The sequence below is a fragment of the Lineus longissimus genome, chromosome 15 (assembly GCF_910592395.1).
Source record: "Lineus longissimus chromosome 15, tnLinLong1.2, whole genome shotgun sequence".
NCBI lineage: Eukaryota > Metazoa > Nemertea > Pilidiophora > Heteronemertea > Lineidae > Lineus > Lineus longissimus.
In genome coordinates this window covers 13,544,887-13,571,154 of record NC_088322.1, presented here as the reverse complement: position 1 = coordinate 13,571,154, position 26,268 = coordinate 13,544,887, and the positions used below count along the sequence as shown (strand labels likewise).

The following is a 26,268-nucleotide window of genomic DNA, read 5'->3' as shown; positions in this document are numbered from 1 at the left end:
GGTATAGTTTATGCTGGTTTTATTGCATTTAGAAACTCGTACTTTGGATTTGAAACCATATAGATTTCTGGTCTGTGATTTTTAATCCTTATAGGGTCAAAAGCTTTATCATGCTGTCCTTGAAGAACACATTTAGTTGCCATAAATAATGTTTCTTCTTTCGCTCACCAGGTGACCTCCTGAACGACTCCGGTGTCCTCGTCGACGACAACCAAGATCCCCTCGTCCGATGGGACTCGTACGAAAACTTCAACACGCACCCTCCCAATGGTGAGTATTGTGACCTTGGGTAAGACACTTGAAATTTTAACCCTATATCTTGAGTCAACGTGTAGTTCACCCCTCAAAATGCTCACAAAAGCTGAACTTTTCAATGAATTGTTAGTGTTGATAGGCTTTTATAACTTGGGGAGAATTTCAGCACCGGTAGCTGATTGCATAGGGTGACAAGGTACAGATTTTCGTTCAAAGCTGATTTCACTGCTCATGTCATCTCAAGGTAACCATTTTTGACCCAATTGGCGTCCTTGAAATTAAACAATAGACTGTCTATTAAGGTCAATAAGCACCATTCTCAATTAAAAGACTATCACAGCAGAGCAATTTGACGGTTTTGAACATTTTCGTTGCAGAAAACGGTGAGGCGATAACTCACACCACCTCCACAGTGACACACCAAGAGCAACGCATCGACCACCTCTCCGCTCCCGATGGAAGTCTGTACGCCACGGTAACCAAGAAGAGGGAGCCACTTGTGCAAACGACTACCAATGACATGTTACATAATAGCATGGACTCTGGTATATCATCAACTTCAGGTATTTGGCATGGGCATGCGCCAGCTTCTATCTTAAAAACAAAAATGATGCTATCCACTCAGTACGCTGTCTTCTCCTCGATTTTCTGACTTCTTGAAAAACTTTAATCACTATTTAAAAACTTGACAGTTATTCACAGTTCACTCTCTAAGCATCCTCCAACAGAAGGCCTTTGTAATGGTTCCTGAAACACACGCGTTAGTGCGTTATAGAGATGATCCAAAGGCCTTGTTCCGGAGGATGTCTCTTAGGAGAGATGGCGTGACTACCTAGGCAAATGGGAACATTTTGCCTGAGGATTCATCGTAACCCTTGAAACTCTGGTGTTCACCGATGACCAAACCATGGAAAACCTTATTACCCTTTGACTTAGCTCTGGTTTTATGTTTCCATTTGGGAGGGGACAGCTCTCTGTCTTGCAACATTTTGACATAGTCAGGAAGAGTAATTGGAAGTGGCTAGCTAAGCTTAGTGACACAGGCATGCAATTGGGTACCGGTATGCTTGATGTAGGGATATGGCTGCTGCAAATAAATGTAAATATGGATGTGAATTAGACAATCTTTAGTCAAGCTAGTGTGGAACATTTCATCAAGGGAGAGTCTTTCTCTGAGTTGCATGTTGAATGGACTTTGACAAACTCAAAAAGCAGTTGTTGTAAGCTCAAGAAATACAGTTAAAATTCCCTTGGTTTCTAAACCGTCAATTAATCTCTGTTGTAGGTTTTACTAGTGCCAGTGTCAGCCTAAGTGTTAGTCATTCAGGACCTGCAAACACCCTGACCTACTCCTCAAGTCAACCTGTCCACACGACCCAAACAACGACCATCTTGAACAAGTCGCATACGACCCCTAGTGACGAACAATCGGAACTAGATCAAGTGCTCGCTGATCTTCTCGGAAGTCAAACGCTGATAAGTACACAGCCGATCACAGGGACCGGTGCTCAGCAAGCGGGGCAGGTCACCTACGGTTCACTAACGAGAAAGGGGAAAGTCCCGGAATCTGAAACAATGCATAAAACATACAGTTATAAAACGGAGACGGTTCGGCAGATTAATCAAAATGATTATAACATCGATCAGATGATGGACAACTTGGACAGAGATCGCGTCACAGCCGTGAATCGCACTCACATGCAGAACAAACGTGACGTTGCCAAGGATTATAATCGCCAATCAGATCATCTGGATTTGGCCATTCCCGCATCGATGGATACTAGCACGTGGCTGGAGCAACAGCAACGGAAGCTGACGCAGCGACGGCAGTCACGTGAGCGTACGCCGCAGGAGAAACAGCTTGTAAAAGAGCTGCAGTCGGCGCAGGATAAGTTGTTGTCAAAACGGCAGCAGACCGAGGCAGAGGAGCAGGCTATCTTGGATCGCTATAACCAGAATGACGTCGATTTATCTGGTTACACTTCCGACCCTGAGGGAAGCAACCGGAAGTACTTCTCGAAGGTTCAGCGCCGTTATCGAACATCCGATGGCCCGGGGTCTTATAACACGATCCAGAATGTCTACTCAACATCATCTTATACTACGTATACATCCTCAATGAATAATAGTTCCTACATGCCGACGTCTGTCACCGAGACGTACTCCTCGCAAGGGGCGCAAACGTCGTCGACAAAACCACCGCCATCGCCCATTATGGGGCGGAGCAATGTTGGTCCCACACCGCCCTCCCCAGCCGTGCCGGTCAGGTCCAGTAGTAAGGATGCGGTAAACCGGTCACGGAGTATGAACCGGAGTGAGTGGACAACCTACCAGCAGTCCTTGTCACGCCAGAACTCTGACCCCGGGTACGATCGGCGTGTTTCTCCGACACATTCACCTCGGTCGCAGTCGCCGATGAATTACTCACAAAGCTTCAGCTATCAGAGTCCACCACAGTCGGCGCCAACGTCTGCAGATACCTCTTTCTCATCTCGACAAGGAATCTCGTCGCCGCTAACAACAAATGTTAGCTACGAAACCCATACCTTACCTGCCCAGAAATCTACGACGTACGTCGAAAAACGGACCGTCTACGAAACACAGTCGAAACCGGTTGAGAAGTACACATATGAAACAGCCACCATGCCGACGCAGAAAACATCGCGATACGATGGCTATGCTAATGTGTCTATACCACCAGCGTCATCGGGTTATGTTACGAGCACGGTGTCGAACTCAAGATACGGTTACGAAAGTGAGCCAGAGGGAGCCACTAGGACGACCGTCACTACTTTGAGTCGGAAACAGAGTAAGTCCACTTTGTCTCATTTTCTTAAAGGGACCATAACATGAAATTTATTCTTATTTCATATCATGAATTAGGAGAATCCTCATCATATGCACATTCTTGTAGTCAATAGTTTATCAATTTGACGGGTTTAAAAACTAGTGATTGCCGGATTTTTGGCGCTTTCACCAATCGAAAAAACCAGTGTCTGGACTAGCCCCATCCGACTTGATAGGCTAATTAGGTATGGAGGTGGTGGAAAGCATCTCAGAGTGAAATTGACATGGCAATCTATTGGCAGAATCGCAAAAACTTTGGAGTTGGATGGGTGGAAGCACATCTATAGTAAAACATCACTATAAGATGAACAGCTCTTATTATCTGGGTTAGGTTGTTACTCCTTCACAGAATATGTAATTTGCACAATCGAACATTGGTCGTCTCACTCTATATTTAGTTCTAGTCAGAAGTTATATCCCTTCTGTGCACTGTACAGTACTGGTCTGAAGTAGCTTTCCTTTAAACAACCTTGACCTATAACACCATCTAACCTAACCTTTTGGAACTTACAGAGGACGTATCAGATTCATCAACACATGTGAATACCACTTACACATCGGAAGGTAGGATTACTAATAAAATCATTCTTTACATCATTTAAAGCCGGATTTGCATAGGATTCAATATGCCACGTGTCACCATTCACGTGACAACATTGAATCCCATGTAACCCAGCATGAGAAGAGTTTGGTTCCAAAGGTGCAGATTCGCTCAAAATGAGATTTAGTCTTTGCAAGTTTTGCAGCCAAATTCTTTCTCCTTAGGGGATAGAGGTGGTTCAACCAAACTTTCCAAACATCTCTGCCTTGCTTTATACTTGAGAAGCAGAGCTTATCCGATGCCAGTCTCTGCCCTACTGCCCATCTGCCTAGCTTAAACTAGTTAAAAAATTGATTTACAAACTCATACAGGTGTCTTTTCAACTCTGACACCTCAGTGTTTTCAACTGGCCTTCTCGGTCCCCCTTTACATTTTTTGTGTCCATCTGAAAAAGTTAACGAATTTGTCATTTTGATACTTTGTTTGGAAGTTTGAGATATCACCCTTCTTCTCTTTAAAGTTTGTCAATTCTTTTACGATACCTTGAAACCCTTGGCCAAACCCAAGACCACCTTGATACTCCATTCAGCGACTAATGGCATGACCATCCCATCCCGAAATCGTTTCACATCCTTTGAAGCCCTTCTTGAAATTTTGACTTGATTGAAGTTTTTCGTCTTGTTCCTTTGCTAAAGTCTTGTGGCATGCAATTTTTCCCCTATTACTCTATTTTGAGTGTTAAAACTCTTGTTTCAAACTTTGTTTAATTAATGATAGAGTGAATTTGCAGTTTTAATGCCAAGGATATTTTCCATTGTGGTGTGTGGTGGTTGGGGGGGGGGTAGAGCTGAACCAAACGTCACATGAAATTTATTTATTTCGATGTTATTTCATAGTGCTAAGAAAAAGCCTTGCTTTTCATAAGTGTGCGTGAATTACACTTTAGATTGTGTGTTGTAAGTTGTAAATTCACTCTTGTTTGAATAAACTGATCGAAGGCTTCTAGCGCCATAAACTGTTCACCAAACCCTTTGATCTTCTTTCCGCCTAGCAATGAACACTCACATATGTTCTTTGCTTTCCCATTGAACCCAGGTTACGAGCTTGCCCGAGGACTCAAGTTAGAAATGCACTCAAAATACGAACAAAATGGAGGACAATACGTCTTCGATCAGTTTGTGTGATTTTTTTGTGTTACGACTCGTCGCATTCGCCTTCGATTTTATTTTTCTGTGTTTTTTATTTTGATTTCTATAGATCTAGATCGTGCTATACAACAGTTGGAACATTTGCATGCGAATGCCACGCAGGCGCAACTGAATGCGCAAAAGGCAAGGGAAGCGCATGCGCTTGCGCAAGAACGTATATTACGGGAGCAGAAACAGGTCGTCACGGAGCAGACAGTCACGACAAATAAAACGCAAAATGTCGCTCAGTGGATGAGAGAGAATCAAGTGACACAAGAAACGGTGCAAAAACGGGGAGAGCACCCGCGGGAAAACCCACAAAGTATTAACAATAATGCCTCACCGCTGACGGAGAAGTTCCCGTCGCCTCTCGGGCAGCCGTATTCAACCATTATGGTGAATCGTGACGACCCCCAGATGAACAATATTTACAGTACAGTAGAGGTCAACCGCCGGAATAATAGCAGTTCAGATTTACCGATGACGCCGGGATATCCTGGCGAGCCTTCCCCGACGCCTGTTTTCCCACCACCCTACAGTGCAATACTTACGCATGCCGATCCTGTTCCTAGTCCTAGTTACCAGTCGCCTCGCCAGGAGGCGTCACCTGTGATAAACAGTGCAGACTATAGAACTGAGAGACAGTATGCAAATCAGGAGAATTTGACACCCTACCCCAGATCGGTGTCACAACAGGAGTCAAATAGTCCATTTAAAACTAATGTCACGTTTAATGGATATCCTAGACCAAAGAACACAGGTGAGTGTGGTTGCTAGGGAATTAGAATATTGGTTTCTAAGCATTTTGAAATGGTTGCTAGGTATTTTCAAATTGGTCGCTATGGATTTTCAATATTGATTGGTTGCTAGGGAGTTTGATGTGGTTTCTTCAATCTTTTTGATATTTTTGAAGTTTGATGTGGTTAAAACTCAGTGTAAAGTGTTACAAATATTGAAATTACAGACAAATTACAAAAATCAAAAATAAACGTATTTTACTTTTCTCATAGAAATCTTACGGGGAGCAAGTCTAGGTATCGGTGCGCCTGTTGATACATCAGAACATGTTTACGAAGTTCTGAATATTCAGAGGAGGGGTAAGGCCTTCGAATGCTGGTGTTGGCAGCCTCATACCCAGGAGTCTTATCTGGCTTTTTCCAACACATTCGTACATTGAAAATAGGCCCAGTGACTCCTGGGCATGATGTTAGGGTACCTATAAAATTTTACGAACTGTCATTATGGATTCTCATGCATGCTTTTCTAACGCTGAATTTTAGTGCCAGAAAATGGTTGTGGTGACTCTATGCTAACCTATGACACATCAATTTTCAATTTCCTTAATATCATCATCATTTGTGGCAGAAAGTAAAGCTTGGTAATGGTTGAACACTTGGTGGACTATTTTTAAACAATGCGTAAATTAATCAAACTTTGGTCATGGACCAATTACATCTCCATGGTCTGCGGAGAGCTTGGAGTGAACGTTAACTGAACTGCCTGTGGCGACGACCTCGCTTTAATTGTGACTCCAATTTTTTCGAATTGCATTGAACAAATAATTTCAAAATAACATTTCACTGTTAACCAACAGTATAAGGTTGTTGACATCCTTGGAAACAATGGCAATGTTTGTGGTATGTCATTTCCAGTCAAGAAGTCTTAGAGTCCCTAATCATTCATGAGAAGAATAAGACACCTTGAATTTCACAAAACATTTCCCTACTTATTTAGAATGTTTTCTTTTGCCCATTCCGTAAAGGTATGTGATTGACCTAGAGGTAGGGCATTAACCGAGCAAGTTGAATGCACGCCATTAATAATTTTCACCTTATGAATTTAAACTTGAATTTTATCTCTCAAGGTAATCTCCAACGCATATAAACAAAATAACAATTTCACAAAAGTCCAGAAGTCACAAAAATAGTTTATGTGTGTCCGCAAACTGTCCTATCCTGATTTGCATGAAATTTCCACATCCATCAGATTAGGGCTTTAAAAATGCTGAAATGGCATGCGTATCATTATCATTATTCAACAACTATGGGTAGGTAATTTCCCTCCAATAACCTAAGCATGTTTGAATTTTCATTCATTTATGTGTGCTTGTCAATTTAAGTTTGAATTTATCACAGTTTTATTCCTGATTTTCTCTCAACTAATTCTTCTGCCGTGCGTTTTATACTTTGGCAAAAGCCGCAAATGTGAGATTGACAGCTGGTGTTGAAATGTATCATAATGAAAAAAACAGTGCATCACTTGTAAATGGATGATTTTGAGATGCTCTTTCTAATGTTTGCCACAGTGCAATTCAGCGGCCATTTTGTATTATGGTGGCCATTTTGGATGGCTAGATCTGGTTGACTAAGTAGGCCTAGGCGATCAGCATGAAAGTACCAATTCTGAATTTTGTGGTAGGATATGTAACGTTTATGAAATGTGCGGCTCGGTTTTGAGACAAGAAATTCCAGAATCAGTCCACAATATGTCTGATAGCTAGGCCTACAAGGCCTTTGTATAGAAGTGGTACCTATATCAGGCTGAGCTCTGCATAGAAATGACATCAATTGTTCATTTACCACAATAGCCATGAGTGGCTGCAATCAACTCCAAATGTACCGCATTATAGATGCAATAGAAAAAAAATGAAATACTGCTAAAACAAAACCTCTTTCCAGACAAATTAACTGCCGGACTAATTTCATGCAATTGGGAACTTGAGTAAGATAATTTTAGCCTCCTGACAATTAATTACCTGAGTGGGTAGAATGGTCACCCTATTTCCATCGTTGTTTTTTTCTTGTTTTCTTTACATTATTGAACTCTTGTATGTCGTACATACAATGGACTTTTTTACTGTGAATTGTGCAGAGCTTTGAAAGTAGACCGAATGGAGAATTATGATTGTTTTGATGTTAGATCAAGGTTGAATGTTGAAAAAGAGTTAATGTTTGGTGCGCTATTGCCCGTGTGTCCAAAAATCTCATCGCGCTGGAGCTTACTCCAGTTTCTGCAGCACTTGGTGACAATGAGTATCACTCCCCTTGACAGATGTTGCTCCTTCCCAGGCAAACCTGTTACCTACACTTGGGTTGAGAGAAGCAATGCAGGGTTAGGTGTTTTGCTCAAGGACACAGAGACGAAACAATGATGATACTTCTGAAAGTTGAACCCACCTCGTCCTCCATAATTGCTTGGGAAAGTGGTTTAATTTGGAATTCTGGTCTCATCTCTCGGTCTTTTCTTCTTGAAAGCTTGAAGTTTTACATTCATAGTTTTGAGGACATTCTCTCAAAGAGTTTATGTGCTTGCACCCATGACCAAAAGGCATCAATCAAAGCCTTCAAACACTACCCCACCCAGTGACCCAGATGAAATATTTTGATAATCATTCTGTGGGGTTATGATGAATGAAATTGGCCTGGCATAAATCCTCGATGAATAGAGGCGATAGATTTTTGTACCGGCTGCTTTGATTCAGTGAGACACGGTCCAGTGTTTGCCCATATCCTTTTCAAGTCTGAGAGAAAATGTACTTGAATGCATTTTATTGTGGTAAATCTTTTGGTTGATATCCTGCGGTTTTGCCTCAGACTATCGTCGTGTTGTGTGTCGTGTCCTGGCAAGACCTCTACCGTGTTCTACATAGGTCCTGATTACCTCTGCCTGTCGTATCTATCTTGGGATTCCTAAAACAAGTCTGTGGTTCAAACAAAATTTGGATTGGTCAGAATTCGCAATTTGGATTAGTCCTTGACCGCTTCTGGATGAGCTTATAACTGTGATGAAAGTTTTCTTTTCAATTGGTCAAGAGAAATGTGTCCTGAGAGAGGTCATTTGTTAGGATTTGTGGAATTCTTCGAAATACGCCCTTAGCTATTTGGATTAGGATTTATTATTTCTGCCTAGTTATCATCAAATTAGCAACTGCATCATGTTGTTAATGACCCAATGAGGTCAAGCTTTAGATTATGTTTTGAAGCCGCAAGTTGGTCCTGTGGCTCGATCCTAACTGGCCCATCCTGTGACCCCATCCTAATTCGTAAGTCCTGTGGCTCTATCCTAATTGTTTAGCCCTGTGGCTCCATCCCAATTCGTCAGTCCTGTGGCTCTGTCCCAATTGTTAAGCCCTGTGGCTCCATCCTAATTGGTCAGTCCTGTAACTCCATCCTAATTAGTCATCTCAGACATTTTCAGAAGAAGTATTTCTATAAATCAGGCTTGAAAAACTTCACATTCGAGGTTTAACCTACTTTTAGTATTAGAGCATTTGGCTAAGTAGAAAACTACTGAAAGGTATTCAAAAGTCATAACTCCATTCATTTATATCGAGCCCAAAGGGTCACTGTGATTGGTCGGGTTGATAGACATTCAGGTTAAACTTCTGATGTTGGTTTGGATGTTTTGAACTCGGTGATTATCAGAGCGAAAATATTTCACAGCATTTTCACCTATTGAGCCTAAGTATGCATGTATATGGATCTACGTGAATGCTATAAGAGTCGGATATTTCAGACTGTTGGCCTAAATCGTCATCATCATCGGTACTGTTCAAAATGCACTCATTCAGGAATAGGAGTTTTTCAGTTAGTTGTTGATCTTAACACTTGAGGGCGTGTCGGAAAGTACTCAGAATTGTTCAGAAACTAAAATTGTTGCCGAACCTTCAAAATGTTGCCTATCAAAATCCTGGCCGAAGAAATTGCAAAAAGGGATACCCGGTCTCTCCCCTCATCGCCACAGACGACACGTTTACGGAGAACAGCGTCAGCGCGTTCGGGGCAATCGGGAAGCGTGTCTTCACTGCGCTCGGGAACACTGCCTTTACGGCGGTCGACAAGTGGGTCAGTGGGTTCTGAGAGTGGAACGCCCACACCGAGGGAATATGTGTTTGAGTATTCTTGCACGGGTACAGGGCCGAATAGTGTCCAGTATAATTACAGTCTGGAGGGGATCGGACTGGAGAACTTGACACCAATGATGCAGACGATTCAAGGTAGAGTTGACTTTGTGGGCGGCTGCGATTATTTCAATTAGATGTCTTTTGGTTCATGGATAACATCAGAAAGAGCATCTCTAGAACAAAAATCTATAAACCATACTGGCAACTTCCGCTTTCACTTTGCACTTGGTTTGTGGTTCTCTAGAGAGAGTATTCCTCCTCCTTGATCAAGCACCCTCTATTTACAGGTAACAGACTCGAGGACCTCGAGCGCAGCCTCCAGGCAGCCCAGGAAGCAATCACGGCTGAAGCAGCTCTCCGTCGTGAACAGAAACTGCAACAACGACAGGAAGAGATGTTGAAAACGTTGACGACAGAGGTACAGCAGACGCCATCCCAGAGCCATGAGTCGCACACAACGCGGACAGTAACGACGACTATAACACAACAACAACAACAGCAATTGCAACAGCAAAAAGAACAGTGGCAACAAGAGGAGTTGCGACTAGAAAAGTTGCGACTGGAAAAGTTGCGGCAACAGGAAGAACAATTGCGACAAGAGCAGTTGCGACAACGAGATGAGCAGTTGCGACAGGAGCAGTTGCGGCAACAAGAGGAACAGTTGCGGAAACAAGAAGAGAAATTGCGACAAGAACAGATGCGTCAACAAGAGGAGCAGTTGCGACTGGAACAATTGCGACAAGAAAAGTTGCGACAACAAGAAGAACAATTGCAACAGGAAAAATTGCGACAACAAGAAGAACACTTGCGGCAACAAGAAGAACAGTTGCGTCAAGAAAAGTTGCGGTTACAACAAGAGCAGTTGCGACAAGAACAGTTGCGGCAAGAACAGTTGCGGCAAGAACAGTTGCGGCAAGAGCAGTTGCGGCAAGAGCAGTTGCGGCAAGAGCAGTTACGACAAGAGCAGTTGCGACAAGAACAGATGCGGCAAGAGCAGTTGCGGCAAGAGCAGTCACGACAAGAGCAGTTACGACAAGAGCAGTTACGACAAGAGCAGTTACGACAAGAACAAATCCAGCGTGAAGTTCAGCGGACGGTCATTGAAAAGGTACTGCCACTTTAGGGAGGGGTCGGTGGTCTTTTTTTGGATGCCAGGATTGACCAAAAGGATTCCTTAATGACTTTGGTGAGGCCTGGCTATAAGAGATATGAATAAATACTTCTCCAAACAAGCATTCAATTTGTTGCGACCTGCGACTATGATCGCATGCAACAAAAATCCCTCTTGCGGCAACAGCAACAAAAATAGCTTGTTTGTGTCTTGTTTATACAGGAAGGAAACACAAGACCATGATTAACCCTTCCTCTGTTTTGCAGCAAACAGTCATCACCCAACAGTCTGCACCGCCACCGAAACAGGAAGAGGAGGAGGTCATAACGCTTCGAGCAGTTGGCGTGCAAAATTTAGAACCTGACCATGATGGCACAGATCACTCGGACGGACGACCAGTGTCACCAGCTTTCCCTGGTACCGCACAAGGTTGGTAGATTTTTGTCGACTTTTCTCATCATAATACCCTAAATACTGCGATGGGAGATACTTCTATCATGATCTCAGTGTTCTAAATTACGACTCGAAATGCACTGTGACTCCGGAATGTCACCTCAGTTTGCCTCTTTTGATATAGATTAGTACCCCTGTAAGAGTAGGGGAGTTCTCTTATTGGGAGAGTTCCCCAGTGATGGCAGTGCCAGGTACAACTGGTCTGATGATGACCCTTCAACATGCCAGTAGAAGTGATGCCCTTGCTGACCCTGACCCATATTTTGGCCATTTTCTCTCCCAACCTGTGCTCCATCTGGGTTCCAATGCTGTGGGTACTGATCTAGAAAGAGGCAATTACACTAAGAAGCTATCTTTGTAGAAACTGTCATTTGGAATATCTACCTGCATTGACTGAGGGTATCTGGTTTTCTCCTATCCAGAATCATACTGCATGTCACTAGATAATTAACTGTCATCTAATCATATCTAACCACTAAAACCTTGAATGAAGTCCTTGTCTTAATCCTGCCATGTCATTTAGATGATTTGTGTGGACAAAAACTAAGAGAGCCTCCCATTTTCTGGATCAAGATTTTAGTGGAACCATGATAAAAAGTGCAATTGGAACCCCTTTCTGAGAGGGTGATGTCAAAATAGTTGACCCATTCCATCTATAGATGACATGAAAGGCTTGCCACTTTCTTTTTTTATTGAACTATAATACTTAAAAGTACATGATTTCTTCACTTGACATTATTGCAAAGTTAGACAACAATGTCATGCATATTTTTTATACAAGTACATTGTATTTCAAGTTTGGCATCAAGTAACATTCAAATTTGAATGCAAGTGTTGTCAACGTTTTTATCATGGTTCCACTACTTTCAACTCACATTGTACTTTGGACAGTTTTTCACATACAGTGGATATTATGCTGATCTTCAGAGCATGTGAAAGTCACCTTCATATTGTGGTGTGAGGTTGTTTTTTTCCTCTGTGCGCAGACGAATGTAATACTTTTTCGACTGGTGTACACTGGCTGAGGAGAGCCTCACAATAGGCCTACATTACCTGTAATGGGCATGTAAGTCACCTCTCAGACTGGTATCAATCAGTTGACACAATATGTTACTACAGTATGTACTACAGTACTAATACTGTGATTAATGACCCAATCAGTTATTTGAAAAAATAGTGATTATAATAGAGAGGCAAGCATTGGACCATTTTCGTGTCTGCCGCCACCTTCCTTTGTCCATTGCAGTAATTCAACTAATAAAAAGCGAAGTCACCTAATCAGACGATAGCTGTTATGTGAAAAATTGTCCTATTTGTATGAATCAAATATTGAGAGAGAGGTTTTGAGGTTCCCAGATACAGGTCTAACTCTATTGGACAAATAGTCGGCACATTGTTTGACTTCTGTTGATGAAAATGAAGAGGTTCACATGTTCACATGTAATGAAATTTGACCTGGAGCTTGTGGCTTTGTTAGGCTTGTAGCTCGGATCATCTGAACCTCTCTATTTGTGCACACTTGTTTTTGATATCAACGTTGTGTCATTTTGTTGTCGTCTGCGTGTCGAGGCATCCTGGTTTTCTCGTATAACAACGTCATGAGGCCAGTGAACAGAACATGCCAATCTCATGGAGATCTGAAAATCCTTGTAGGTGTTTTTGCAATCGAGAAAGCAAAAGTAACTGCTGTGAAGCTTCTTTTTAGGCTGACTGGTGTATCGAGTTTAATGGCTGGTATAAAACACCGCCTATCAAGTAACTCAGTCAAAGTTTTCCAGGGGCCTCTGTCTATGTTTTTGACTGTTTTGCTTCATGTTTGTTTGTTTTCGACTTTAGCCACACCCCCCTTCCCAGTCACACCACGGACGCCATATGCTAATGTTAATCAAGGTTTGTTTTTAGCTTCATTGCTTACTTCTTTAGTTTGCTAATTTTCTAACACGCTGCACATATGAAACGAGCACTCCAGTGCTGCCATCTGTTACTCAGTCAGTGAACTGATGCCTCAGAATGTAAAAAATGACATAAAATGTGAGAAAAATTCAATTCTCTACAACACTAACTATATTTAAAGAGTCACTTGCTTCAGTTGCTTAGTTAGTTGGGATCGGTATCATAATAAAATATGTAAATTTTGTATATTCTTTAAAACTGCCGGTGAAGGATTTGGTAGATTCTAATGAGGTGTTTGTAATTTGGATGTAAAATTTGGTGTTGGGGACGACGTCGCCTTTACTTAAGGAATTAATACCGAGCTGGCGGTCATTGGTTGTATAATCAAGACCGCTCGGGTAGACCGAAAATGCAGTCCAAAACCCGAGGCGCTTCGCCGAGGGTTTTGGACGTAATTTGAGGTCTACCCGAGCGGTCTTGATTATACAACCAATGACCGACAGCGAGGTATTAATTTCTATTCTAAAAGGTTTCAAAATTAAACAAATTAAATACGATTTGAAAGGTATATATGTTCCGTTTTCGTCAAAGAATGATCCAGCCTGGTGTCCGGAACTCCGCCATATTGTTGCTTGTGAAGATGACGTCACGCAGCAAGGGAATTCCCAGTCTGCTAGCTCGATTTCTACCATTTCCTCGTCTTTGACCTCTTCTGAATCCTGACTGACGACCTCGAAAGAGTCCTCGGGTATCCTCCCTACTTCACAAATCCCAATATATCGGGGAATACTTCAAAATCTCGTGTTCTTGACATTGTTTTGTGGGGCTGAGTCGTTGCTTCTTGGTGAAAATAATTCGTCTGCTAAAATTCAGAATTTTATACCTACCCAGGCGGTCATTGGTTACGATACCAAGACCGCTCCGATCAAAACGAGGCGTAATGTATTTTGTATTAGAAACAATGATATACTGTGACTAAGGCCTTTTAGAATTCACAACCTGGTGAACATGAAATCTATCTGACGTGTCACTTTCAGCTGTTAACCCTTTGTTTAACTGAATCTAGTTACATTTATTCTGTCTGATTTTGTTCACTTTAGGCTTTTGGAGAGTTCAAGTTAAACCAGGTGCACATTTTGAATTAAGTTCACTTTAGCACGGTTTAAGCATTGTTTGCACATCTGGTAGAATTTGCACAGGCATTGGATGGAGTAGTGCAACAATCGTATTTCAAAGGGAAGCCAATAAGGTCAGAAAATGGCAACCTGTCTAAAATCACAATTCTTTGGTTGTTCCACTCTCTCACAGCAATACCACCTTTAAAACATTTAGCGCTCACCGTTATCATCGTCCTAGCATTGTATCACTTTGTTTTTTATTTGCCGATCATACACAACTACTCAATGGGTTAACAGCACTGTACAGTGTGTCACAAAAAAGTCAAAAGGAGTGTTTTAAACTTAGTATTTATTTTTTTTGGACACCTTGTACAACCCACAGTGTACTGTGTGTCACAAAAAATATGATTCAAAACACAATTGTTTAGCGACACACTGATATAAATCTCACCATCTTTCTTTAAGTTGCCTTTTGATATTGATTTGCTTTTGCTTTCCGTTTGCCAGAGCCCCCACGCTACCCCACGATCGCTCGAACGCTAAATAGAAAAACCGATAACCACATGAAAGGTACAACCATCGCTATTAACAACTTAGATTTTTCTGCGTCGAAACCATCCTAATTGCATTACCCAAGTTTGACCTTTGACCCTTTGAAAGGATGCAAGTCACTCTACAACAACATTTCTTCCAGTAGTTTGATAAAAAATGGACAGATGGCGCTGGTTTTGCATAGAAGCGCTACATGTACTGTCTCATAAGTGATATAAGGGTCTTCTTGACAAGAGGTCAGTGTCTTTTTGATTCAGGCTGCGAAATCAATGAAAAAAGGAGTTCAAGGTTCCCCTTGACCCGATGGTAAATAAATGTCTAAGTCATTTAGGAAATAAATAAGTTTTTTCCATTTTTCTGAAAAGTAGAAAATATGACTTGTGGGCAATTATTTTATGATCCCTGCATCCGCATCCTGTAAATTTGGACAATGCAATTTTTCCTTCCCATCCCATGTTGATATGTACAGTCTGTATAAATTTATGTACAAAAATTAGCTTTTGTACTGAGTCCATGCTTTATCAAATTGTGTTATGTATAATTTGATATCTGTCTTTATAACTGCTTGCGTTGTGTTCTGAGTGTTAACACATGTTGTTTTTTTTTAAGTGCCAAAGCTTTGTTAATAATTGTCCTGACAAAAGCTCATCTAAATAATCGATCATGCACCTGTTTTCTCATATTGCACGTTTTGAAAAGTGTTGGCATTGCCTAATCAATCACTAAGTTGTACTTTTACACAAGTGATTTTGAAGCTGACTTCACCATGGTAAACCTTTTCTTTCGTCCAAAACATTTCGGGACTGATGTTGTTTCTTGATTTTGAGGAGAAAAAAAACAAGTGAAAAAAATATTTGGACTTAGAAATTTTTTCATCTTTCAGAGTTGAATGTTTTCACAAAAGTTCAAAATTCTGAAAATTTTCAAAGTAAAAAAATAGCATATCCAAATATTGCATTGATACACATTATGAAATTCAGTAATCTGCTCTTGACTGTATTTCCACTGCATGTTTTGCATCTATTTCATCACCTTTTTGCACTCATTATCTCGGCTGTTTCGCTCTCCTACAAAATTTGCTTTCTTCTCGCATAACTGACCTCTGACCTTTGGCCTTGACCTTTAGCACCCACCCCTGGGAATACTCCAGCCTCCTCCGCACCGTCTGTCGTAACGGCCCATTGCCAGGATGTAACAACAACAACAACAACACATGCTCACTCTCAGTCCTCGTACACGCCAAGTTCTGATCCTCTCTACGCGTCCATCGCGGACGTCTTAGAGAAATCGGACGGAGAGAAGTCAGGTATAATCCATGTTGTGAATTTTTGTCTGCATTTTTAATTGTATCCAAATTTCCAGCATTGTGATGAAATAGTCTGATCTAAGACAACATAACATCCTCTAGGGTACCCACTCATTGACACCATGATCACACATTTACCATACTCGCGACATCATAATTAACAGCACATTATCATTAAAGGCGAGGTACACTTCTAAAGATTTGACCATTATAGTTTGAATTTGAACAACCTCTGTTCTAGCCATTGAAAAAGAGATGGAAATTCGAATTCATACTATATTATCAAATTGCTGTGTGAAGGATCAGCACCTTTATAGACATTGAAGTCCTTTTTGTGGTCTTACTAAAGAGGCCTACTGTCCCATAGTTTAGGTGTCCCAAGTTAGATTCAAATATAGATTAGTAGAGCAGATTGGCCTGTAGCATCTCTCTGTAGTCTCTGAGTTCTGCACTGTAGGAACTTCCAAGTTGCACATCTTCCCATTTGTTAGTTGGTTTCCTGGTGATGGGTGTGGAAGCTATACAGGGTGTCCATAAAAACATCAAATAGATTTCACTTTACCAAAATTAAACGTACATGTAATTGGTTTCTTAAACTGCTTGGTTACTTTTTGCCAGATTTGCATTTCATCGACCCTTCTAGGACCAACTGCTTTGTTTTGGCTAAAACATATTTTGTGAGTTTTTTCACGGACACCCAGTATAGATGATTTGATACAACACTTCAAAGGTTGTTTGTTCATGGTGATAATATTTTACATTTAACAGTTCGGTTCTGTGGTATCGATGGTAAGAGTCATTACAAATAGAAAACCTGTCCATCACCGTTTCCTCGGCACATCGTAGACATCCCTTACCACAACTCCATCATACATATAGTTTTCATTTTCTTCCATGAAACTTTCGATAGAAACCCACCCGGTTAGCGTAGTTAAGCCGTTGATACGCCGTGTCTTGCCACGCCATAGATATCCCACCATATATCACCCATCGTCCCCATCTCTTACTATGCCGCAATATCATATAAATCCCTACCAAGGTAGCGTAGTTTAGTGGTAGAAATTTGGTCTGTACTTCACGTTCAGGAGGTCAAGGGGTCAAAATGACACTGCCACTGCATGAGATACTGGGGCAAGGCAAAATAGACTTACAAACCGCACACTACTGCTTGCCTCTAGATGAGGGACGGTTCGAGTCCCACTCATTGCAGAGCTCCCACTCAGCCGGGCACTCAGCAGACCCTGAATTGCCAAAATTTCTATAATTGAGAAATTGTTTGCAAAATACTGATATTGGTTCTGTCTGTGGTGTGTTGTGTTCCTCAAAATGATCAGGGTTGTCTCAACAGCAATATTGATAATTAGGTCACCGGAAATTAACAACAAAACAAGCAAACAACCAAAATTACCTTCTGATGAAAACGATCAGTGGGGAAGCTTTCTCAAAATTTGTTATTCTGAAAGTTCTATATCCTGTGATGGTTCATTTCCCTTAAATTTCAATTCCGAATTCATCATGTCCATATGCTACTTGTAACGACATTCTGACCCTACATGTACATGCAACAAAATTGGGTTGATATAAGCTTTACTTTACATAGCTTGATATGGTTTCGCCAGTTTGAATATGCATAACTGCACGATTTCCAAACATATATACATAAGACATAGTTTGGGACACACTGTAAATCAAATATCACGCTCATTAGATTGTTCAAAACTTCGTGTTTACGTTTCCAGGTGGCACCGCCGGCAACCAGACCCTCGTCAAGGCAACTGTACACCAACAGTACCATAGCGACTCGGCACAGCCAGGAACACCAAGCGGCACCATGGTACGCCAACAGCAAGGGCAGCATGTCCAGTATGGACAGGCGCCGGGGACGCCAAACATGTCACTTCAGAGACAGGCGATGCAACAGCAGCAACAACAACAACAGCAGCAACAGCAACAACAACAACAGCAACAGCAGAGTCGACAGGTATGTGTCTGCATCGAGTACAAAATGAAAAAAAATTAGGTGAAGAAACGTAAAACGGCTTGAAAAGTTGGAATGGCTCGGTATTAGTCATGCTTTGTCTGAAACTGGCAAAGTAAGAATTTTTAGATACTTCAGACTTTGAAGTTTCAGATGAGATAAGGTTTTGTTCAGATGTTGGATTTTCTGTGCGAAGTCACTGTCAGAGTGTTATTTTCTGTGCAATAGACACCTTCTACAGAGTAGTACAATCTAATGCTTTCATTTTTAGGTTGTAACTACACGCAAGGTAGAGGAGAAGAATCTCCAACAACAGTTTCAGTACCCCCTTTCGTCACAGGGTGGCGCTGTAATGCATGGAGGAACACTCGAACGTAACATGCAGGGTGGGACACTGGAGCGTAATATGCAGATGCAGGGTGGGACATTGGAACGTAATATGCAGGGTGGTATGCGAGGCGGAACTCTGGAGCGAAATATGCAGGGCGGGACTATGGAACATACTGTACAGGGTGGAAGTATTCAGAGCAGTGGCATCCAACATGGTGCCCAAGATGGTTTTGCCCACGGGGCCCAGTCTCAAGGCGGCGGCTATACGCAGGTCCGTAAGACAGTCACGACCAGCCAGCAAAACCAGTTCAGCCAGCATGGTGGTGGCAGCACCGGCGGCAGTGGTGTGATCTACCAGCAAGATGGCGTTCGTGGACCGAGCGGGTCAATGACGTTACAGCACCAGAAATCGCAGCAGTCGTACCAGCAAGGCGGGTCTGCCACGCTCCCTAGACAGCTGAGCGCCCAGGAGCAAATGGGGCAGTTTTCCACACAGCAGGGTGGCCATACAGTCCAAGTCCAACATAGTGGACAGTCGATGCAATATTCGCAGGAGGGCGGTCATCAGGGAATGACAAATCACCAGGCGCAAGGGATGCAGGGATCGATGCAACATGGGTCCATGCTTGGACCCGGCCAAGCCTCCGTGCAAGGCTCCATGCAGGGATCGACTCATGGGTCGACAAGCTCCCAGCACCAGACAGTACAGCACAAGGTCGTAGAACAGCACCAGCACCAGCAGGCACTACATGTTGATACGTCGATGGGCGGAAGTGTGATGGTCAACAGGAGTCCTTCGTCAAGTGGAAGGTAGGCAAACTCTTTTAATTCTTCAAAATCTATCTTCTGTGGGTATTCAATTACGAGCAAGTGGTGTTTATTGTACCCTTATTAAATGCCTTGTCAGTGCTTCAGTGGAACCTTCTTGTGTCTTAGGAGGGAGACATTCTCAGCTGATCGACAAATAGAAGAATAGAACTCGTAGAGGTTATCCAATTTGGGACAGTTGGTGGTGTCAACTCCTAGTACAGGTGTTTCCGAGCAGAAGAGGCATGGAAGTTCCACTGCACTGACTTGTGGGGAATAGCTTGGTTTTAAAAGTGGCCATCGCCAAAAAATTGAGTACCCACAATGAAAATTATGTGTGCATTGTACTTCCATGTAAGTTTCTTTGATGCGAAGATAAAACGTTGCCAGAAATTGTGGTGTTTTCATGCAGTGGTGCTAAACCATACAGGCAGAGGTGTGCGAGATATTCGATCACTTTATACAACCAATCATGGATTATAAGTTCATTTGTGTGGAAGATTTCAAGCTTATACTGCGGAAAGCCTACCCCTTGTAGGACGATTTGATCAATATATTTAGAAGACCTATCCCTAATCACGGGTGGCTAAACAAAAAGCTTGTTATCTGATGTAGAGGCCATTGAACTTCATGGTAAGATTCTACCCTTTAATCTCCCCAGAAGGGCCTGGAAATTCCTTGTGTTCTCTTGCCGGTCCACATATTTTAGCGTATTTGATTGCTCTCTCTGTGATAAGGTTCCTCAATCGAATTACTTTTGGACCAAAAGTTTTAAAGAATATGTTTAGGGTTGGCAATAGGTACCCCCATTTTGGCTAGAATGATACTACAAAAGTGACTGCATTCATTGAAAGGGGGTGGGGCGAGCATCTGTCTGTATCCCCAGCTGCCTATCCTAGCAATGCATTAACTCGTTTATATGATGGTCCAACGTGTCATCACTGAGGTGTCATGAGTAACAGTTTTTTTGCAAAATATCTAGTGTTATCCATCATAATGCAATATAGGCTCTAATTGCAGGTCATCAGCAGGCCTTTGGGGCCTATAATGTGGGATGCTCTTATCTATCAGAAGGATATGACAGTAAAGTGTCTTACTCAAGGTCAAATACTGAAAGGGCTACAGCCACAATAAGTTAAATTATGTTATCTTGTGATGCCAACTACAGAGTGTGATAGTTACAATGTTCTTTGGTCACACAATTTTCTGAAAAAGTTGTTTTTGTTGAATTGCAAAATCAACATACCTCAAACACTCAGATACCATATCAGATGATGATAGATGGGGCTGTTTGATTTGGGAGGATATAAAGGGGCTCTGGGAGTGAGTCTCGTTTTGACTATGGTTGCCATACCGAAACAACATTTCACATTACAGGTCAAATTCCTTTGGTTAAAATCGCATAAACATGATGCTTGTATTTAGTTTACATTTGAATTGACAAACAAGAGCAAAAATGGAAAATGTTTCAATAAATAGTGCATTATGTGACTGAATATTAAGGTGGCCAGAATTGAGATAAAAATGTCATGGTTCATGAAAGAACTGACTTCATTTAATTCAAGCTTCCATTGTCACTATCAGATCCTGGTAGTGTCATTTTCTGCCGTTTGTCCAGAAAGTGTTAAGTATAAATACATAGTCATTTAGATTACATAACTAACAACCTGTCTTGATTCAAGGGATAAAACACAGATAAATACCCTTTTATGCAATAGTAAATATTTTTGTTATGAATTCCAGGGTAACTAGAGTCAAAAATTACCATGCGTTATGTGCAGTATTTGCACTTGTTCTTTGATCTTGTGTTGTAAACTTGTTTTGGTACTGTTCCATGTGGGACATCCCCCTCAGAGGCCACACAGATATGAGATAACCCATAAATGAGTCCAAGTCAAGTTGGCTTGACCTCACAGTACATACTATGCACATCATGTACATGTCTCTCGCATTTACTTAAGATGAGGCCAAAGACAGACAAGCATCAGAACATATAGGCCATACAGGAGCAATCTAATTTATTTTACAAAAATTCACCAAACTGTTTTTGTGCCACACACAGTATGGACACACTACAGTTCAGTTCAATTTGTGGTAATTTTCAAGGATTACAAATGAAATTGGACCAAATTTGAAAAATAAGACCGTGATGACATACAAAGTGACGACATTGCTTTTTACTTCGAGGTGATTCTTTTGGATTATGTGTGAAATGTGACCAACCATTTGATCAACTTGTGAAAAAAACACGTTTCCCAAGAAATTCACTTGTGTTGTCGTGGGTGGTGATGTGTTCCTTGGTTCCAATCTGGAGCCAAAGTTGGCTACTATGACGGTAGATGGTTGTAGCTTCTGCCAAGAAGCCATATAACGGGTCTGTCTGAGATCAGCCATAAGGGGTTCTGTGTACCTTGATTCAGTGGAGTTTTGACATTGCTGTTGACATTTTAGTCTGAAATTGCTAGACTGCGTTCAAGACCCCTGGGAGGATGCACAAACATCCACTAGGGCTGAGAAAACGCAACGTCTTCACAGAAAAATACGCCAGACAAATTAATGACTCTGAACACCACCATCCATTCGGTAAACTTTCATTTCATTTCGGTCAATGGGAATATATCAGTGATCTCTGACATCAAGAAAGTTCCATGATAAGGAACTATTAAACTAATTGGGTCAAGATATAAAGACAATATCGGATGTCTTTTGAAGTGGTTGAAAGTGCCTCAAGGCCTGCATTAACCCATTGCTCCACCAAATCCGAAAAATCTATGTTAACTGGGGCACTTTCTTTGAGGGAGCGTAGACCTGTAGGGTAATACAAGCACGAAACGCCTCCCCATGTTGAAGCCCTTCAAAGCAATTTAAAAACTTCCTGTGACCTGTAATGACCATGTCTATAACAGGAACTTCCATTTAATTGAAAGGCCCTTTCTTATCTAATGGTGTCCTTTTGTTCGAGAGTCCCTATATTTCCTCAAAATTAGGCACTACACCTGTCACCTGATTGATTGTAAGCCTTGGCTTAGTCGTTGTGGTTTATTCAGAACCAACCGCAAGAACTCATTTCTTGGCTTATTTTGTGCTCTACATTGGCAACAGCAAGTGATGTTTAAGGTGACAGCAATTGTAGCCTGTTGTCTCGAGCAATTTGGACTGCTGTTGTGGTTGACAAAAAATGCTCATCGGCAGTCTGTTCAAGGTGAACGACACCTTCTGCATGGAGATAGCGGTACCCTCATTCCAGAAGCAATTATTTTTATCAGAAATTTATTAATGCAGTGATTGGCCCCTCTCTCCTTTGCTTTACACGCAATCTCAAGTGACTCATTCAGTTTCATCATACTTCAGGTCTATGTGGTTCATGCAAGGTGTAGGTTGTTTCTGCACTGAACATGTTTTATTGCGGTTTCGGTATCAAAATTGGCCTTTGCTTCACCTGGTTTGAAAGGTGATTCTGGGATTCCGGTTTTAGTAGGAAACTCAGCAGTTCACTCCACCTTGCAAGTTGATTCTACAAGCTTCTGCAGTCGGAAGTGATCTCTCAGATTTCAGTTATTTAACTGTGAGGAAGAGTTTTTGCTTGTTTTTTTCTGTCGGTTTTGAGTTTAAGGATTCAGTCTGCTGCATTGGATCCTTCTGGAAAATGGGCTGACAAGTCAAGTTAAGTGTCTTGCCCAAGCAAAACACTTCCCTTGAAGCCGAGTAGCCCTTCTCAAATTGAATTTATGTTTATTCAGATTTGCTGATGACTTTTTGTGAAAAGACACTGATCTAACAATCCAAAATGGCGGATTCTAAGGGATCTATTCGTCGACGGCTCTTTAGCCGGAAATCGAAGTCGCCAAAGAAGGAAACTGCTGAAGTCTCCCGGGAAATGAAAGAATTGGAGGATGCTACCAACGGACTTCTCGAACTAGAATTGGCTGTTACGCCACCTGCGGTTACACCCAGTAAATCGGTGAAAAAGGACTCGAAAAGTTCGAAAAAATCATCTAAGTCTTCGAAGAAGACGCCGGATGTGTATAAAATGGTGACTCAGTGGAATCACGCGAATGGCCATACCGTCGGAGACACCCGGAAAGGAAGCTTTTCAAAGAAAAAGATGGACCCGACACGGACTTGGACGAGCAGCGCTTTAATGCAGGAAAATGACGATATGATGGACATGAATGTCAGTCTGGCATACCCGAAAGGATCGTGGTCAACGAGTACTTTCAGGAAGAACAGTGAACCGCGTCCAAGTCCAACTGGGTCTTGGTCGAGCAGCACCATGAGAAAAATTTCCGACCCGTTGCCAAATCCTACGGGATCTTGGTCAGGTAAAACAATACGGAAAATCAGTGCTCCCGTTTTGGTGCATTCGACAGTTAATCTGTCGAGTGGGCCTTTAACAACAAAATGTGATTCTGATTCGAATGTGGAGGTGCCCTACATGACAGGTTCATGGAATGCCAGCACCCTGAGGAAGCAAAGTGAACCGAACGGTTATCCTTTGATGAGACATAAAGAATCAAGCGTAGGCTGGCCGGCTGATTTTCGGAATGATAGTACCCTTCGGAAACAGAGTGAGCCAAGTATCGCCTATCCTTCGGGAACTTGGAGTAGCGGAACTTTGAAGAAGAATAGTCAGTCAGAGGTGGTCTATCCAACTGGTTCATGGAGCGCTAGCACCCTGAGAAAACAGAGTGAACCGCACACTGCCTATTATCTGGGGAATAGTAGCACTTTGAAGAAGAGCAGTGAACCAAATGCTGCATACCCTATGGGCACGTGGACCAGTAGTTCAACTCGACGAGGAAGTGCGCCTAACTCGACCATCCATAGCACAGTTTCTAATTCTAACTCCTTACTGCAAAGTAGTGCTTTTACCCGCAGTTATGCTTCCGATTGTAATGGTAGTGGACACAATTTGGCGAGTGTAGATGGCAGCTCCACCTGGTCAATTCGATCGGGTGCGAGCACGAAACATTCTTGGGCCCGTCCGGAACGGAAGGTCAGCGATCTTGATGTATCGAATCTCGATAACGATCACAGGGCTGATTATAATCCTTTCGAGGGGTTGTTCACTCCTCCCGAATTGGCTGTTAAAGAGACTGATATTCTAACAGCAAGCGTCCCATTGAATAATAATAACATTGAAAATGCTTATCCGAGTTTGGAGTCTTTGAATAAGGATGGCTCTATGCGTAAAGTTAGTAATTTGAACAGTTCGACGGGTAGTTTGGAGGTTGTTGAGGTTCTGGATCAGATTGAGAACTATTTGGGGACCCTTCGGAAGAAATCTATCAAATCGACACAGTCAGCAAGTGCTGTTGTTAAGAAAAGTACATTGACAAGAAAGGATTCGATATTTGACAATGTTGAGAATAAGGATAGGGAAAATGCGGTTACTGTCGACATGGATACTAAGGATAAGGGAAAGGATGATGAAATTGACAGGTAAGTTGGTATTGGGCGGGAATTTTGTTTGTTTCAAGTTATGAGTTCTAATCACCTTTTTGGCCTACATTTCATGACCATGTAAGTGCTTCCAAAGGAGTCCTTGCTAAAATGGTTTTCGGCATAGACTTCCAAAGATATCAGTAAACCTTCATGATGTGTAGGTCTCATTCCAAAAGTTGGCTGAAGAGTATAGAATATAATGTATCTACCAAAACACGATAAGGCCTTGAGAAGTGAATAGAATCCTCTTACAGCAGTTCAGATGCAGATCGCTTCCAGGTTTTCGGGCATGTTGCCAAAGCAAAAAAGAACCGATCTCTTCTGGTTTCTTGAACTCGTAACTTGTCTGCAGAGTTCCAGAGCCGCTGCATGGTTTGTGCTCTATTTTGTTGAGAGATCCTTTCCAGAGATATAGTCTAGCACTAAAGATCTCCTCTGTTTCTGAACCTGCATCAGCTCACCTAGCAGCTTGGTTTGAAACCTGATGTGAACGGCTCAGCAGTTTGGCAGAGAACAGAATGATTGGATACTTGTTGAGGATCTTTTGCAAGAAGACTACTGAGCCACTCTGGAAGTTGTGTGAAGTGACATTCGCTTCATTTTTGAAACCTGATGGTAATAACTTGGCCTGACAGTTTTGCTTTAGAAGAAGATGTTAGGAAAACTACAATATGAGTCAAAACGTAACTTGCATTTAAGCCATTTCACTGAGACAGCAGTAGCAGGTCAATGGAGTACTGCTGAGAACTGAGAAAGAACCTTAGGCCATGTTCACCGCCTTGGAAAATCCTACAACCTCATTGCAGCACACCTATAGTTAAGTAATTAAATAAAATTTGCTTTCATTTTAAAACCCACTGTATGATATTTTTACAGCTATGAGCCATGAGCCACCTAGTTTTTATGAGCAGGTTTTGCCCGCTAGTTCACCTGACATGGGCTGGGTTTCTGATTAATTGGAAGATTTATCAGTGGTAAACTCACCGCATCTGGTTAGATTACTTTTAATGCTTTAACAAACACCACTAACCTGGCTGAAAGGTGTTGGCTTGCTCAAGAACATTTCAGCTCAAGTTTGTATCAAAAGCGACTTACACTCAGATGTACAGTTATAACATGAGATGAGTCATTTTCATGGAAGTTTTATCTGGTTTTATGAAATTAATAGGCCTAAGTAGGCAGATGCCTCAGCTTGTTTTAGATTTCTGAGTTTGCCAGTTTTTCATCAGGTACAGCACTGGTCAGAAGTAATTTTGCCTGTATCTGGGAGAACATACTTCTGAAAGTATTATCTCAGCCATTGACATACAGCACATCTTGTTGAGCAGAGGCAGTGGCTGACGGTGGGGGACTGAGAGCTGTTTGCTCTGGGATTGATTGACTGATTGATTGATTGATTGATTGTTTTATTGATGGCCTTCATATCAGTCATCATTAACCGCTGGAAAAAGTTGTTCAGCAATAACGATCTCGGGCTCTAGTTTATAGAACAAGAAGAAGATCTAGGCCTAATGTCTACAATGATCAGGAATGGTTATAATC

General features: G+C 41.9%; 1 protein-coding gene across 17 annotated transcripts in view; it reads left to right on the top strand.

The window, feature by feature from the left end:
- LOC135499543 (uncharacterized) overlaps window positions 1-26,268 on the top strand; it is a 105,686-nt gene that overhangs the window by 71,996 nt on the left and 7,422 nt on the right. For 8 of the 17 annotated variants that reach the window (XM_064790374.1, XM_064790373.1, XM_064790369.1 and 5 more), the window contains 12 exons: window positions 172-270; window positions 633-818; window positions 1,541-3,064; window positions 3,616-3,666; window positions 4,901-5,590; window positions 5,841-5,927; window positions 10,021-10,841; window positions 11,111-11,273; window positions 13,134-13,187; window positions 15,987-16,166; window positions 17,906-18,147; window positions 18,416-19,284. In XM_064790374.1, coding sequence (XP_064646444.1) covers window positions 172-270; window positions 633-818; window positions 1,541-3,064; window positions 3,616-3,666; window positions 4,901-5,590; window positions 5,841-5,927; window positions 10,021-10,841; window positions 11,111-11,273; window positions 13,134-13,187; window positions 15,987-16,166; window positions 17,906-18,147; window positions 18,416-19,284 — 4,966 coding nt within the window. Of the gene's footprint in view, window positions 1-171; window positions 271-632; window positions 819-1,540; window positions 3,065-3,615; window positions 3,667-4,900; window positions 5,591-5,840; window positions 5,928-10,020; window positions 10,842-11,110; window positions 11,274-13,133; window positions 13,188-14,815; window positions 14,879-15,986; window positions 16,167-17,905; window positions 18,148-18,415; window positions 19,285-26,268 lie in introns of all 17 variants that reach the window. The other 9 variants (XM_064790359.1, XM_064790366.1, XM_064790362.1 and 6 more) reach the window with 9 other exon arrangements.